Below are 18,271 nucleotides of genomic sequence, written 5' to 3'. Positions count from 1 at the left end.
ATGGTCAAAATGCAACATTTACATAGGTTATACACTCTTTTATACTGCATCATTACTGTTTTTCCCATTTGCTTGTTGGTTAGAAAACAACTTTGTTGGTTGCACCAGATGACTGATTTAGCAGACTAAATTTATCCAGTTTTGAAAATACTACTGTTCAAACATTTGGGGTTGTTAATAATTGTTTAAAATGTTTTTGAATGTCTTGTATGTTCACCAAGTTTGCATTTATGTAATCAAAAATACAGTAAAAATGTTAATATTGTGAAATATTGCTTCAACTTAAGATAACAGTTCTCTATATCATTATTTTAAAATGTACTTTTTTTTTTTTTTTAATGAACCGTTAAAAAGAACAGTATTTGTTAGAAAATTTTTCTTTTTTCTTACAATGTAGCAGTAGCTAGGCAATTTTCAAACCAAACCAAAACAAGTTAAATCTCACTGAAATAAATTTTGAGTTTGAAAGCATGCTTCATTAGAATTCAAAACCCGTTCACTGTGTATACAGGTCAATCCAAACCAAATATCTCTCTCCGCCCCACAATCAGACTTTGACACGGGGAGGAATGGGCACAATTAGGCTAGAATTACAGCTGAGTCAAGATTGTTTGTTTATTTCTGGTGCTTTGCAACTCAGGCCTCATATTGGCTGAATAAGGCTATGGATGGATTTCCAGTCTAGCCCATAGGGCCTGCTCTTCCCCCATCCTCCAAATGAACAAGTATTCAGCAGCAATAATCCATTACAGCACAGAATACAGCAAACGAGAGCGAGACAGCGGGGTCTCCTCTAAGAGAAGCTGGCTTATTTGGATAATCCTCTTTTGTCATGGGCTATGTGAGGCAGCACATGCCTCCCAGACAGAGTGTCCAGTGCTGGGGTCCAAGGGGGGCCTAATACAGGGCCTGCCCCTTCACAGAGAGGAATGCGATTTCAATAGGTCGGGGGAGCGAGAGAGGGAAAGAGGGGGGAGGCACTGACAGAGCAGGAATCAACTGAACAAACATACGCACAAAACTGATTACACCAGCCTTTCATTTGAAGACAAAAGGGGTAAGAGAGGAAGAGTGACGCCATCACTAGTCAGTCTCGTTGCCCATCAGCTTTGTTTGGTCATCAGTGAGCATAGCGCAGGTCTGTGATTGGATGAAGAGGCTGAGTGAATCAAACAGTTATAGGGACAGTGACGTACTAAATGGCATCTGGGCCAAGAGCTCCCTTTCTCTTTCATTCTTGTTTCATTATTAGGCTGAAGACCGTTGGTTCGAGACAGTATGTCAGCTGGGAGAAGCAGCTGGTTCTTGTAATTCAGTGTGTTTTTGGGTGAATTATACAGGTGTTTTTCTCAAGGACTCCTTATTTATATGATTAATTGGGGTCTTCTTGGAAAAGGTTCACATAGACATGCCAGTGGATTACGTTCAAGTGTGTGTGTAGTACCTGATCTCATAGGCAATCTCCTTCTCGTACTTCTTCTTGTTGCGGGCACGGCAGCAGCAGAAGAGGAGGAGGGCGAGAAGAATGAGAACCAGCAGAATGCAGATTACTACACCTGCGATGACGCCAGCTGTGTTCGGGGCTGCAAAAAAACAGAGAGAAAGATAGTTTAAGTTAAACAAGTTTAGAGTCTAAGACGTAACCCATAAGCCCATTCACCACATACTGTACTACTGTAGTCAGACAATGAGTGAATGACAAAGATGCACCACCTTGGCTGAAATTCCGACTTTGCTATTTTAATCTTAAAACAGGAATAGGCAGGCTTATGAAGACTCACGTTGTGTGATGTTGACCTCCACCAAACACTCTTCTGTTCCAATACGGTTTTTAGCAATGCATTTGTATGTTCCTGAAGCTGCCTCAGTCGCGTTCCTCAGACTCATGGTGCCCCCGACTGGATCTGTGCACAGCAGCAGACAAATTCTTCATTTTAACTGAGACTTCTGACAGAGTATGACAGTTTATCAAAATTGTAAAAAAATAAAAATAAATACAAATTCAAAAGTACATGACTCCAAGGAATTTACCTAGCACTGCCAGGGGCGGCAGAAGTTTATTGCCTGTCGTTCTTTCCCAAATGTACTGCAGTGGTTGTGTGCCCTCCGCAGAGCTACATCTCAACACCATATCTTTCCCCACATTAGTCTGACCCTCTGCATAACATCTGGGTTTAGAGGGGCGCACTGTGGAAGAGGAAACAGGAAGATGAGCTCATTAGAAAAAAAGGAAAACCTACTAAAAGGGCCAGCAGTTTCATGTATAAATGCTACATTTGAGCTATTACAATTTGAAGACTTATCAGTCAGCAATATAAACATTTGAATATTATTTTGTAATAATTAGTAGTGTTAATAATAGTAAGAACTAAAAGTATTTGAGTTAACAACGAAAAACTAATTATGCATAAAAGATAATAAACACAAAGGCATAAAACTAATTTAAGGTTACAGGATATCATGCTAAAGATTTCTAAACACATCTGTACAAAGTGTATATTGACTTGTGCATACAAATCTACGGAGTACATATGAGTATAGCAAAGTTATGCATGATACCACAAGTTTAGGCAATTATCTCAATTCCACTCTGACCAGCTAAAAGCTCAAATATCATCTCCCGTCTCGCATATGGTGCATCATGGACAAAAAGGATGAGTTCCTGAGGCCCTTCTTTCACACTCCACCCATATTTATTATCGCTGCATCATAATCACAGCATAGGAAGCCATGATCACAGTAATGGATACAGCTGCTGCTATTACAGGTGCTGTCAATCAACTTAATTAAAATCAGAGCGCAGTGGGTGTCAACATTCTTTGAGATGAAAGAGAGAACAAAGGCAGAAGAAGAGGGTGGGAAAGTTGCTGGGTATTGTAAGACAGACAGCATGTGTTTTCTAAAGAGATATGCATTAAAAACAGCAGGGAAACTGAGTGAAATCTACAGTATGTATATAAGGAAGGAAGAAAGGGAGGGAGGGATAGAGATGTGGAAAGACAGTGAGAGATTGGATGGGGGTGGGTGGAGAACATAGGGAGCTCTGTATTAGAGGCTGACATTTTTTCGGGAATCCCACGGGTCACGGGATTCCCGTGGGATTCCTGCAGGATGGGAGTCATCTTTGCTATTAATCACGGGATTTGGACGGTACAGGATAAATGGTTAACGGGAGCAGACGGGAGCGGGAATCAACCAATAGCAAATACGACAAAAAAATAAAAAATAAAATGCACCATTTTGTAGTTTCCTTTTAATACGCCTACAATGTAACACAATTAAAAAATAACTACACGACCCAGCCGTCCCAGAAGCCATCAGTGCTTTTTGTCACGGCTTCCAGCCGGAATTCAAAGAGCAGTGATGGAGAGATCTAACAGCCGCGGAGAAGTCGATGTGGCAAAAATGATTTACAGCGCAAAGTCAGAAGTAATGACATGTCTATTATGTTCAAAGAACTGGTCGGAAAGTCTGAAATATTAATTAAGTTTATGAAAGTCAGTGGTGTCAAAAGTACTGACATTCATTACTCAAGTAGAAGTATAGATACTAGGGTTTAAAAAGACTTTTGTAGAAGTTGAAGTATCAACTCAAGCTTTTTACTCAAGTAAAAGTGTAAAAGTACTGGTTTAAAAAACTACTTAAAGTATAAAAGTAAAAGTAATGTAAGGGAAAAAAAATGCCATTAAGAACAAAACTTAGGCCGCACCACAGGGGCCTATTGTGCACTACCCCACCGCCTCAAAAAACATTTTTCTAAAGGCCATAGGCCATAATGACTATAATGTTATATTAAAATGTTCATGCTGAAAAATTTGGGATGCACTAGGCTTCCTGTTTCAGCCGCATATATGAAAATACAAAAATGGTGTGCACATCCCAAACATCCAATTAGGACGCAGGTGCAAGACAACTAAATTATATAGACAAATAAAGAAGTGAAGTCTGAACACTGAAAACTACTGCTCCAGAGGAATTTAATCAAGCAACGTTTCGACCTTCAGGTCTTCATCAGCCGCATATATGCCCATTTAAAATGAACGCACTTTAGTACAATGCAAATACATTAAAGGACTAGAGATATGATGACTAGTTGCCAATAAGTATTGTTATGGTGCAAAAAGTCAAACTTCAGAGGCTTGTCATCAATAACTTGTGATTAATCAAAAACTAAAACTGAAAAAGAAATCATAATCCTGATACTTTCTTGATTGATAGCTTCTTGTATTTGGTACATACGTCTGCTATGTCCAGTGTTCGGGGGGGAACGAGTTACAAAGTTGGTATAGCCTACTTATCACAACATTGTCAATCACATCGTCAATTGAAAACGCTAATTTATTAAAACGTCTCGCTACCGAACTACCTACAGTAGCTTAATTTGTGGAGGACGAAGAAAAAGCACTCATTTGGTAAATGAGCCAGTGAGAAATAATAAGTTTTAAGTAGGGTCCAGTGCCTTTTCAATACTTTGAAAACGGTACCGGCTCCTAAATGGTGCCTGAACCGATACTTTAAAAAAAAGAACCACAAAAAAACTATGGATAACTTTAAAGAACATTACAAATATTTAAAATAAATCCATAGCTTGTTGTGCAAGTTGTGCTTCCCTTAATCTAAGGCTAATAAATGTATTTCACAATCTGGGTCATTATGTAATACAAAAGCACACATAATGTTTCTACTGTATCTCTGCCACTCACTCTGATATTTAGTTAAGATGAGTGCTGTCTGTCTCTGTCTTAAATCAGTCCCGTGAATTACTGTATGGTCATTCCTAAAGTAGCAACAATGTCGTTTTTAAAACACAGTACTGTGCAAAAGTCTTATGGAAAAATTAGTATTTTCTCCCCAAAAAGGGTTTTAAGCCAGTTATTTATATCTTTTGCTTTAGTGTGTCAGTAGAAAATATCAATTTGCCATTAATTTTAATAATAATCTAGTGCGATTTTGAATGCACAAGCAGTCTGACAACGGCAAAATGAATGTTTGGAAATGTAAACTGATATTTTATACTGACAAACTACAACAAAATATATAAATAACTGTCCGAACACCATTCTTTTAAGTGAAAATACTAACGTGTCTAAGACTTTTGCACAGTAGTGTATGTATAAAGTACGTATGATTAAATTAAGTATATAAGTAAGTGTAATTAAAGGATGTGTTCGTTCATATGTGTTAAGGGTTAGATTTTCGCTGGAGAAAACGGCTGTGGTGTGATGAGCTAAAACTTTACAGATGAGAAACCGACTGCTACCTCGTGACCTTTTGTAAACTGTATTTATGACAAAGAACTGCACAGATATGGATATTCTAACAATCTATCGAGAAACACATACCTTGTGTCCTCTGTTTGTTTAAGTGCGCATGCGCTGCTCCGTTCGCGGTCTTCGCCTCTGTGGATTGAAGAGCGCGCTGAAAGACGGGAAGAGACCGGTCTGAAGCTGGTTTCATGTGAAATTTAAGCGGACTGACTCTGAGGCGATCGGATACCGGTTCCATACCCAACCCTACTTTTAAGAAATATATTTTTTGATAAACGAACCCAAAAACTGTCTATGTCCTGGCTGGACTGTGATGTGATTTGTGTCACGTGCAGGTGCGATGGATCGCGTACAGACCAATAGGGTGTCGGAATGGTATATGTTTATACTTCTCATCCAACCACAATCAAATTCACTACATCCGGATGGCGCGATTTATCTGGATAGGTTTTTTTTTTTTTTTTTTTTTTTTTTTTGAATGATGACAAGCCGGAATGAAAACAAGCCGAAAATTAAATAGCAGTAACGAAGCTATTTTTAAAATGTAAGGAGTAGAAAGTACAGATACTTCCCTGAAAATGTAAGGAGTAGAAGTAAAAAGTCGGCTGAAAAATAATCACTCAAGTAAAGTATAGATACCCCAAATTTCTACTTAAGTACAGTAACGAAGTATTTGTACTTCGTTACTTGACACCTCTGATGAAAGTAGAATGTGACGGTGATAGCACGATGTACACTGCTTGTAAGACATGCTGGTCATGGAGGAGCTCCGTCAGTTATGTCACTCTGCACTATTTTTATACATAAATTGTACCTCTCACGCAGTAGTCTGTGATCTATAGATTCTAAACCCTAAACACCAGATTTTCCTTACAATTTTTAAACGCCATAATATCTCCATATTCTAAACTGGTAATCTTTTTTACATGTAAGATATTTTGTGGCCCATTAAAAATATTATTCTTCCTTTCATGCAGACTAGGGACCATGCTGTAACCACAGACCTTTTGAAAATCGTTAACATGTAATTTAAAAAAAAACTATAAATGTAAACTATAAATGTATTGTTTACTCAACAATAAATGAGTAAAATGCAGCTTTATATGCTGTTTGGGTTTATTAAACTATTGTAGACATGGTGTGAACTATGTAGCTACTGTTTTTCTTTTATTAGCTGTCTTACATTTTCTGGAGAAAATCTAGAAACAGGCGTCAGCAGCTGGTCTAAAACAGGATGGAGAGCAGATTAAATCAAATTCTATGTATTAACTAAACACTAATTGAAAAAAAATATATATGGGAGCTGTACAGGAGTGGGAGTCAGTTTAAACAGGAGCGGGATGGGAGTGGGAGTCAATTTACCAGGAGCGGGATGGGATGGGATTATTTTTTTAACTTTGGTCTGGGAGTGGGACGGGACAAGATTTCTTTCTATGGGAGTGGGACGGGACAGGAGTGAAAATCCACTCCCGTGTCATCCTCTACTCTGTATTGAAACCAAAGCCAGCACAAACAGACCCCCTCCTCGCTTGGCAGGAGATGACATGAGAATTCAAAGACAAACAAAACTTCAAATTAAAACCAGGAGGAGACAGATACAGAGCACCATGTAAGGAGGCCAAAGAGACAGAACAAGAGGGAGACAGAGTCCACACAAATAAAGAGATAGAGGGCAAGACAGACAGAAGAATGTCGATAGTCGCTGTCTCTGTGATTCCTCTCAACCTTGGGAAGGGTGTTGGCATTTGAGTCTCCATCGACATCATCGTTTGATAATAGAAGCTTTAAAAACAGATCTCTGGGGCTGCTGGGACAGAGGCTTAGAGACCTGAGGATTAACAGCAGGCAGGACTGAACAGCAATTTAATAGGATGAGGGGTCAGAGCACAGCAGCTTCCTCTGATGGAGAAATTAAATGTGTGATGACGGACAGGTGGGCGGGAAAAATCAAGGTGTAGACTGACTAATGCACATGCTTCAACCAACTCCCCCACACACATACTTACAATCTGTATTCATTATTTTGAGAAAAACTGTTATTATTAGTAGTTTTACAGCTTAGCAGTGTGACCGAGGCAATCATGTCGGTATTTTGAGGTGATCACACTTGACTTGTCATAAAGGCGAGAAGAAAGACAAGAATAAATAAAAGTCAAACTGCCCGATGCAACTACAGACGCATAAAGGCATGAAAAGAAAAGGTCAAGCAGTTTTATTTTCTGCTCTCTGGGAAAAGACGAATTTACTTTATCCACCCTGAACACTAGATAGTTCTCTAAAGGTAACAACCTTGAAAAAGCTTGTCTTCAGTCTTTGTGAAGTGAGCAGCATTGTTATTATTGCTAGCAAACGATTAAAATAATTTTCAATAACTGAAATAAGGCTAAAATAAAACAAATATTAAATGAAAATGTATTTAAATATAAAAAAAATTATATTGGCATCTAATTCAATTAAAATAAGTACAAAAAAGTCCTAAAATGACAAAATGAAATAAATATAAAAATTAAAATTGCATTTTTTTAAAAATATATAAAAATGACAAAAGCACAACATTTATAAAAAAATAAATTTGTAATATAATAAAATAAACTGAAAATATAAAAATAAAAGCTAATTAAAAATATTAACAAAAACATTTACAGTATATAAATAATACTAAAATAGAGCAGATGTCAGTGAACCCTTTAAACTACATGCCTAAACTGTACCTAAACCATATAAAGTTGTCTGGTGGAGAACAAATTTGCCAACTAAAAGCGTTGTTTCTCTCCATTTCTGCATCACTAGAGCAGAGCCGTATCTCGGAGGTGGCAATGTAGCACATATACAGCCCCTTCAAGTGAATGCCCTTGAACGGCTATCTCTGATGGAGACGCGTTTAGTAAGGAACACACGCACGCAGCCAGACAGCATCTGCTCCAAATGCAGGTACAGAGTCCCCACGGTCATCAGCGATAGGATGAGGGTGGACAATGAAGGGGTCAAGGCAAAGAGAACAGCTGCATTTATCAACTGCTGAGAGCACAACCAATCTGTGTCCTTCCATCTGTCTCACTGTGGTCCACCTCCAGTCATCGGGTCAGCTCTTGCCAAACAGTCCTTCATTTTAATAAATTAGTGGAGTTTAAGTCCAATAAAGTATTTTGCCTAACCAATCGCTGGTTCACGAACTGACACTGATTAATCAATCAATCAACCACTTTCACTACTTTGTCTTTGGTCAATACCAGTGAAATGAAAATATTCTGAATACTAGAGCAAAACTGCAAAAATAAATGCAATGGAACACTCCATTAAGTAACGTAAATAATATGATAAAATAACAAAATACATATTCAAAAGTTTGTGGTCTTATGCTCACCAAGTCTGCATTTATTTGATCAAAAATACAGTAAAACAGTAATATTGATAAAAAAATATTACAATTAAAAAGAACCTCAGAAATCACTAATTTGCTGATTTTATATTACCAATTAAAACAGTTCTGCTTATTGATATTTTTGTGGAAACTCCACTATTAAACTTATTAATTTTTAATTGCCCAATCATTTTGCCAATCATAATCATAATACCTGTAAATAAAATAATCTTTTTGGCTACTTATAACTTAAATATTAGCACACCACAGATCACTTGGTGGATGATCCATTTAAAATTGTAATTCACTTCTATTAAAACCTTTTTCCTGTTCCTTTTTGTTAATCTCACAGGTATTGCTATCCATGCATCTAAAATGCAAATACACATCTCGGTTGTGTGGTTATTGAGTTTCGGGAGGTGACGTCATTGTAGTCATAATGTTTGGGGAGTGCTTCTGATGGCCTTATTTGGTGTGCATGTTTGCTTAGGGCATTTCTGTGTTGGCACTAGTCAACACAACAAGGAACAGGTGATATTTCACACGTGAAGCAGCACTGAGGTTACACTTGCTGCTGACATCGATCAATGCAGACCTTGAAAGAAATGTCAGAAGGCCTGTGAAATCAAACTTTATTGTGCATTTATGATGCAGATCAATACATCGTCAGTCAGGACTTTCCCTTAAGCTTTACAGCTCACCTTCCAGAAGAAAAAAAATAAATAAGAATGGAGTGGTTTTTCTCAAAAAGGCAAGCATATGTGTATAGACAGGATTAGAGATTGGTCGTCAAAATAAGCTTGTAAATGCCACTTTCAGCTAAAGTTTTACAGTATTTTTCCACTCACCCATGACAGTTAGGAGGATCTTCCTGCTGCTGATACCAGGAACCTTTTTCACCTTGCACTGATAGGTTCCTGTGTCTGTTGCTTTCAGACCCATGATGTTCATAGAGGCATCACCATTTTTAGGGTCACGGGAGTTGAAGTGGACTCTTCCTTTAAGAGGTTCATAGTAGTGTTCAAAGGCCCTGTCACCTGAGTACACAATCACCTGAGGAAAGGAACGAGAGAGGACAAAAACAAAAGCATCATGTTTTAGTAAACAAAACTTGTGTATTGGTGAAATGTTACTCAACATTTCAATTTAACAACTGTTGGTGGTGCATTGTAGGTATCAGCGAACAGTCAAACTAATGATCACGTTCAGACTAAAACCTAATTTGTCTGCTTTTGAATGTTGGACAGACAAATACGGTGCTCCCTTTAGTCTTAAAAACATCCTTCAGCACCAGTGAATTATTTGCCTTTCAATGCTACAACCTAAACCGTAGCTTAGGTTCTTGTGAGGCTACGTCAACACCAGAAGGTATATTTTAAATAAGGCAATCGTCAATGCATTCTTCTTTCTCAAAATACTAAATTTTAAGGGACAGTACAGGTCTGGATATAAGACACACACACTTAGTACAAACACAGATAAAGACATGCACAGACTATTGTCACCCATGGAGGGAAAATATGGGATCCATTCAACAGACCCCATCCCCACTACTTCATTTCCATGATGACGGAGGGGTGACAGTCTTGCTTCATGCGCAGCAGTCCTGATAACACACCTCAGGGCAATGGAGCAAGGGCTGGGAGACACTTTGAATCCTAATGAATGTATCAGACAATATTCAGCACACAGTGGAGAAAGAAATAGAAAACAAAATGAAGGGGGAAAAGCAAGACCTCTCCCTCATTCTTATTCTCCCTTACATCCAAACATCTGCAGAATCTAAGAGCATCTGGTCCAAATTACCACTTAGTAAACAGGACTAACCCACCTGGAGTCTGGCGACAGGATTTCAAGGAAACAGCCAACAATGTCTATAAATCACCCCATGTCCAAACATAATAACTACAATATAATATTAAAGCTGCAAGCAGCGATGAACGGGCCCTCGCACCCGGGCTCACCGGCAGCGAGTGGCTTTAGTTAATAGGTGAACGGTGAGAAATATGCGTTTAAACTCATAAATATAAGTAGAATATATCAATGTTTATTCCATATATGTGCCAATCTTCCTGTTGCCAGCAGGTGGCGCTATCATTATAATGGAATATTGGCCTTCAGATTTGTTCAGGGCAGGACTTTTATCGAACATGTGAGGTTTGGGGAGGATTGGACATTTTATGCCTGAGTTACAACAACATCCTATTTCATGGCGAAACAATGAAATTTGTCAGGCCGCCATGGACACGCCCTTTAACGAAACCTCAAGATCTTCGCAATTTAAGATCGCAAAAGGCTTTAGATTACACTGACCAAGTTTGATGTTGATCTGAATAAATATATAGGAGGAGTTCGTTAAAGTACAACCCCTGAAAATGGCCAAAACAACACTAATTTTGCAGAGAAAATTCGAAATAACTGACTTCCTGTTGGGATTCGGACTTCGTACCAAGAGACTTTTTCGTAGATATTGGTGTGTTACATGTGTGTACCGATTTTTGTACATGTACGTGAAACATAGCTCAAGGCGCACTCCGTTTAAAGTGTATACGCACTCCGTTGAAAGTGTATAGGTGGCGCTATTGAGCCATTTTGCCACACTCGATGGAATATTGGCCTTCAGATCTGTTCAGGCCAGGACCCTTATCACACAAGTGAAGTTTGGGCAAGATCGGACATTTTATGCCTGAGTTATAACATCTTTTATTCCCATGGCGAGACATCGAACTTCATCACGGCGCCATGGACACACCTTTTAACAAAAACTCAAGATCTTCACAACTAAACATCACACAGGTCTTTAGATTAGACTGACCACAAAAAATACATTGATGTCATAAAATTTCTAGGAGTAGTTTGTCGCAGTGTAAAATATGTAACTTCCTGTTGCCAATAGGTGGCGCTATTACTATAACTGAATATTGGCATGTAGATCTGTTCAGGTCAAGAGTCTTATCCAACATGTGAAGTTTGGGGCAGATTGGACATTGTATGTCTGAGTTACAGCAACTTCCTTTTTCATGGCGAAACATCGAAATTTGTCAGGCCGCCATGGACCCGCCCTTTAACGAAACCTCAAGTCCTTCGCAATTTATTATCGCAAAGGGCTTTAGATTACACTGACCAAGTTTGGTGTTGATCTGAATAAATCTCTAGGAGGAGTTCGTTAAAGTACAACCCCTGAAAATGGCAAAAACAACAGCAATTTTGAAGGGAAAATTCAAAATAACCGACTTCCTGTTGGGATCCGGATTTCGTACCAAGAGACTTTTTTGTAGGTATTGGAGTGTTACATGTGTGTACCAATTTTTGTACATGTACGTGAAACATAGCTCGAGGCGCACTCCGTTGAAAGTGCATAGGTGGCGCTATAGAGCCATTCTGCCACACCCGGTGGAATATTGGCCTGAAGATCTGTTCAAGCCAGGACTCTTATCACACATGTGAAGTTTGGGGAAGATCGGACATCTTATGCCTGAGTTATAACATCTTTTATTCGCATGGCGAGACATCGAACTTCGTCGCGGCGCCATGAACAAGCCTTTTAACGAAAACTCAAGATCTTCACAACTGAACATCGCACAGGCCTTTAGATTAGACTGACCACAAAAAAGACATTGATGTCATAAAATTTCTAGGAGTAGTTCGTCGCAGCGTAAAATATGTCACTTCCTGTTGCCAATAGGTGGCGCTATGACTATAACTGAATATGGGCATGTCAATCTGTTCAGGTTCGGAGTCTCATCAAACATGTGAAGTTTGGGGCAGATTGGTTATTGTATGTGTGAGTTATAGCAACTTCATTTTTAATGGCGAATCATCGAAATTCGCCAGGCCGCCACGGACACGCCCTTCAACGAAAAGTCAGGATCTTCGCAATTTAACATCGCAAAGGCCTTTAGATTAGGCATACCAAATTTGGTGTCGATTTGAAGAACTGTCTAGGAGGAGTTCGTTAAAATACAACACATGGAAATGACCAAAATTACACAAAATATGCTCATAATATTAAAAATAACCGACTTCCTGTTGGGTTTAGAATTTCGCTCCAAGAGTCTTTTTTGTAGGTATTGGTGTGTTACATATGTGTGCCAATTTTCGTGCATGTACGTGAAACATAGCTGGAAGGCTGTTGATTTTCTTGGTATAGGTGGCGCTGTCGAGCCATTTTGCCACACCCTCTTCTGAATCCTATATCAGACGAAAATTTTCACCAGGTTTGACGAGTGTGCAAAGTTTCATGACTTTTTGAGCATGTTAAAGCCCTCAAAAATGCGATTCATTCGGGAGAAGAAGAAGAAGAAGAAGAAGAAGAATAAATATAGCTGCAAGCAGCGATGGCGGGCTCAAGCCACCAATGCCATCGCCACCCCGGTGGCATCAGGTAAACTGTGCCCAGCGGGCACATGCATTCACAATATCCCTCTGGCAGTGAGGTTTTAAAGGATATGGCAGTTAAAGGGTTAATCCGAATCATCTAGACTTTAAAATCACATTCCCAGAACAATATATATATATATATATATATATATATATATATATATATATATATATATATATATATATATATATATATTTATTTATTTATTTAGTAACACTTTACAATAAGATTTCATTGATAAACATTATGTTAACATGAACAATATTTATATAGCATTCATTCATGTCAGTTAATATTCCAAACTTAAACATTAAAACATTGTTTTATTGTGATTTTTTTCAAAGCACATTTTACCAATTCCAAACCATATCAATCTTAATAACTACCATTATTTTTTATTTAATCATTTATGAGTGCTATACAATAGTCCAGGAAAGCTGGAAGAGAAAAACTCCTTATATTCATGTGTGCAGAATTATAAGGCATGTTTTCTTTTACAGATGAAATGCGCTAAAAAAGAGTTTTAACTCAAACTGTTTTAACTCAAAGTCGAAAATTATGAAATACCCATGAGAAATATCAAACCCAAATGCAATACAGAAATTGATAAGTTAAGACTTGACCATTGTACAAAAATGCTGACTGGGTCATGAGGTCAGAAAAGAAGAAGAAAAAAACAGGTCAAGAAGAACTGACAAAAAGAATTGCAAAATAATTAGGAATTAATGTGAAGATTAATTTTTAGTCAATTCTGCAAAACAGACTTTCAGGAAAGGAGGTGGAATAAAAATGAGCTCCTAAATCTTAATCCTGGATTCTGGAAGATATATTTGTAATAAACAAATCTCCATATTCATCGGGAAGAAGGAGGCGGGAACCGGCGCACAATCAAAAAGCACTTTAATATCCAAAATAAATACAAAACGGCGCACCAGCCCCTCACGGCCGACTGGTGCGCATAAATAAAAAGCACACACATTAAAATAATGTCCCAGGCCTGGTCCTCTCTCGTCCTTCACGGTCGTCACTCCAGTTTTATATCCTTCCATCTCCTACGTGGGACTCGATACTAGCGGTGGGGCTCAGGTGTAGCTCATCTCCAATCACTACACCTGGCCTCACTCCTCGTTCCCACGCCTCTCGGCCCCGCCCCACTCGCCACATACCCCCATCGCCCCTCGCAGGCCGGGGGGTACCCTCGAGACTGCGCTCTACTCCCCCCCCCCCCTTCCCTCCGGGGGGGACCGCTCACGGGGACCTGCAGGAACCTGGGGGTAGGACAGACGAGGCGAGAGAAAAGGAGATGGAAGGAGGAGCGACAAGGACGAGAGAGGGGAGAGAGGAAAAAAAAAAAAAAAATCCGGTTCCCAGACGCACTGCTGCTCGGCCCTCCACCAGCTGGGTGATCTCCTCCGCGGTGCCTGGCGGTGGCACTGGACGGCCCTCGGCGGACGGCGCGACACTCCTCCGCCGCCCGATGGACGGCGACGGCTCCTCCGATTTTGGGCAGCGGCAGGAGTCCCCCGTTCCCTGCCCCTCCGGATTCCGTCACGGAGGCGGCAGGCTCCGGCCCCCTGGCGAACGGCGCCGACTCCTCCGCTCCCTCACGGACGGCAGCCGCCCCTCCTTGTCGTGGGCGGTCGGCAGCAAGCTCGCCCGTCCCCGGCAACTCGCTCCAGCCCACCGCCTCGAGCGTCCCTGGCGGCACATACCTCGCCTGCTCGAGGGCACCGCGGATTCACCACAGCGGCGAGGGATCTTCAGCAGCGCGTCCCTCCTTCTCCCGGGCTTCGGCACCACTGTAATAAACAAATCTCCATATTCATCGGGAAGAAGGAGGCGGGAACCGGCGCACAATCAAAAAGCACTTTAATATCCAAAATAAATACAAAACGGCGCACCAGCCCCTCACGGCCGACTGGTGCGCATAAATAAAAAGCACACACATTAAAATAATGTCCCAGGCCTGGTCCTCTCTCGTCCTTCACGGTCGTCACTCCAGTTTTATATCCTTCCATCTCCTACGTGGGACTCGATACTAGCGGTGGGGCTCAGGTGTAGCTCATCTCCAATCACTACACCTGGCCTCACTCCTCGTTCCCACGCCTCTCGGCCCCGCCCCACTCGCCACATACCCCCATCGCCCCTCGCAGGCCGGGGGGTACCCTCGAGACTGCGCTCTACTCCCAACCCCCCCCTTCCCTCCGGGGGGGACCGCTCACGGGGACCTGCAGGAACCTGGGGGTAGGACAGACGAGGCGAGAGAAAAGGAGATGGAAGGAGGAGCGACAAGGACGAGAGAGGGGAGAGAGGAAAAAAAAAAAAAAAATCCGGTTCCCAGACGCACTGCTGCTCGGCCCTCCACCAGCTGGGTGATCTCCTCCGCGGTGCCTGGCGGTGGCACTGGACGGCCCTCGGCGGACGGCGCGACACTCCTCCGCCGCCCGATGGACGGCGACGGCTCCTCCGATTTTGGGCAGCGGCAGGAGTCCCCCGTTCCCTGCCCCTCCGGATTCCGTCACGGAGGCGGCAGGCTCCGGCCCCCTGGCGAACGGCGCCGACTCCTCCGCTCCCTCACGGACGGCAGCCGCCCCTCCTTGTCGTGGGCGGTCGGCAGCAAGCTCGCCCGTCCCCGGCAACTCACTCCAGCCCACCGCCTCGAGCGTCCCTGGCGGCACATACCTCGCCTGCTCGAGGGCACCGCGGATTCACCACAGCGGCGAGGGATCTTCAGCAGCGCGTCCCTCCTTCTCCCGGGCTTCGGCACCACTGTAATAAACAAATCTCCATATTCATCGGGAAGAAGGAGGCGGGAACCGGCGCACAATCAAAAAGCACTTTAATATCCAAAATAAATACAAAACGGCGCACCAGCCCCTCACGGCCGACTGGTGCGCATAAATAAAAAGCACACACATTAAAATAATGTCCCAGGCCTGGTCCTCTCTCGTCCTTCACGGTCGTCACTCCAGTTTTATATCCTTCCATCTCCTACGTGGGACTCGATACTAGCGGTGGGGCTCAGGTGTAGCTCATCTCCAATCACTACACCTGGCCTCACTCCTCGTTCCCACGCCTCTCGGCCCCGCCCCACTCGCCACATACCCCCATCGCCCCTCGCAGGCCGGGGGGTACCCTCGAGACTGCGCTCTACTCCCCCCCCCCCCCTTCCCTCCGGGGGGGACCGCTCACGGGGACCTGCAGGAACCTGGGGGTAGGACAGACGAGGCGAGAGAAAAGGAGATGGAAGGAGGAGCGACAAGGACGAGAGAGGGGAGAGAGGAAAAAAAAAAAAAAAAATCCGGTTCCCAGACGCACTGCTGCTCGGCCCTCCACCAGCTGGGTGATCTCCTCCGCGGTGCCTGGCGGTGGCACTGGACGGCCCTCGGCGGACGGCGCGACACTCCTCCGCCGCCCGATGGACGGCGACGGCTCCTCCGATTTTGGGCAGCGGCAGGAGTCCCCCGTTCCCTGCCCCTCCGGATTCCGTCACGGAGGCGGCAGGCTCCGGCCCCCTGGCGAACGGCGCCGACTCCTCCGCTCCCTCACGGACGGCAGCCGCCCCTCCTTGTCGTGGGCGGTCGGCAGCAAGCTCGCCCGTCCCCGGCAACTCGCTCCAGCCCACCGCCTCGAGCGTCCCTGGCGGCACATACCTCGCCTGCTCGAGGGCACCGCGGATTCACCACAGCGGCGAGGGATCTTCAGCAGCGCGTCCCCCCTTCTCCCGGGCTTCGGCACCACTGTAATAAACAAATCTCCATATTCATCGGGAAGAAGGAGGCGGGAACCGGCGCACAATCAAAAAGCACTTTAATATCCAAAATAAATACAAAACGGCGCACCAGCCCCTCACGGCCGACTGGTGCGCATAAATAAAAAGCACACACATTAAAATAATGTCCCAGGCCTGGTCCTCTCTCGTCCTTCACGGTCGTCACTCCAGTTTTATATCCTTCCATCTCCTACGTGGGACTCGATACTAGCGGTGGGGCTCAGGTGTAGCTCATCTCCAATCACTACACATGGCCTCACTCCTCGTTCCCACGCCTCTCGGCCCCGCCCCACTCGCCACAATATTCCTCAAACCATCAGACAAGAGGAGGTGGTGCTGGTCCTTCACGAGTCACTCTAATCGGTTCATAAAGCCTATATATAAAGTCTTAATATTTAGTATTTCACAATACTTCATGGTATTCTAATTAAATCATTTTTTGGAATCTTAGATCTCTCAGAACCTGACACATTGTAATTCTGAGACTCCAGGAAAGTGGCAGTTCTGTAAAATGTTGGCGCTGGAGACTAAATGCTGTCTGATAGTTTCACACCTAATTCACTTAATACACACACACACACACACACACACAAACACACACACATTACCCACAGTGACAGAGGGACAGAGTGACATCAGATGTATGATAGTTTTTTTAATTTTCTATCATCCATATAGTGTTGTATAGTCATGAAACTATGCATATTTCCTCAGAATGACTTGTCTTCTATGTGTAATTTTTTTTGAAGTGTTTAGAAGCTGCACTTAAAAAAAATAAAAGACATTTACTGGTTACTTTTTTACTGTTATTTCAAAAAATCACCACAACAAAACCATTCAAGCTATCCAAAATTCATCCGCACCTGTTCTGTAAGATTAATTCTTTAAACAGTGGTAAAAGAGGATGTGGTGCTAAACCTTCAAGAGTCACTCAAAACGTATCTGTTCATAAAGCCTATAAAGAATTATTCTTAATATATAGTTCACAATACTTCAGCTTGTTATTCTAATTAAGTGAGGGTTATTTTATCAGTAAAATACATAAAATACATATTATTTTTCTTTCAAAGACTTCTATAAATGATTTAAATCATACTTGTTTCTACAATAATTATTTAAAAGTAATCCTATAGCTCCATCTGGTGGCCATTATTGGTACTAAGAATTGCAAGCTTGATTTATATGTTATGATAGTTTTAATTTTATGCTGGCTCTTGAAAATGATAAAGCTATGAAACTTACTGTGCTTCCTTCAAATGATGACTTTTACGTATATAAAAAATTATGAAGAGTTGGAATTAAAAATTTAAAAGATATAGTAAAATAACTATTGTATTTATGTTACTTTAATAAATCGCTATGGCCTGTGTTGTTTGTTTATTTTTATTTTTTTTATTTTTCATAGGAAGATAACTGACCCTTTACTCTCCTTTTTAATAAATGTGCTTATAAACCAAGAACAAGCTATTTATAGCTGTATGGATTTACAT

General features: G+C 41.9%; 1 protein-coding gene across 1 annotated transcript in view; it reads right to left on the bottom strand.

Moving 5' to 3' along the window:
* Nucleotides 1–18,271, bottom strand: part of cxadr (CXADR Ig-like cell adhesion molecule) — a 71,178-nt gene that overhangs the window by 2,700 nt on the left and 50,207 nt on the right. Inside the window, exons 3-6 of the mRNA XM_052566588.1 lie at nucleotides 9,477–9,681; nucleotides 2,032–2,187; nucleotides 1,782–1,904; nucleotides 1,445–1,583 (exon numbers count right to left, since the gene is read on the bottom strand). Of these exons, the coding sequence (XP_052422548.1) occupies nucleotides 1,445–1,583; nucleotides 1,782–1,904; nucleotides 2,032–2,187; nucleotides 9,477–9,681 (623 nt within the window). The remainder of the gene's footprint in view (nucleotides 1–1,444; nucleotides 1,584–1,781; nucleotides 1,905–2,031; nucleotides 2,188–9,476; nucleotides 9,682–18,271) is intronic.

This window comes from Carassius gibelio, chromosome B10 (assembly GCF_023724105.1).
Source record: "Carassius gibelio isolate Cgi1373 ecotype wild population from Czech Republic chromosome B10, carGib1.2-hapl.c, whole genome shotgun sequence".
NCBI lineage: Eukaryota > Metazoa > Chordata > Actinopteri > Cypriniformes > Cyprinidae > Carassius > Carassius gibelio.
The sequence above is the reverse complement of the archived record's forward strand: the minus strand, read 5'-3'. Positions and strand labels throughout refer to the sequence as shown.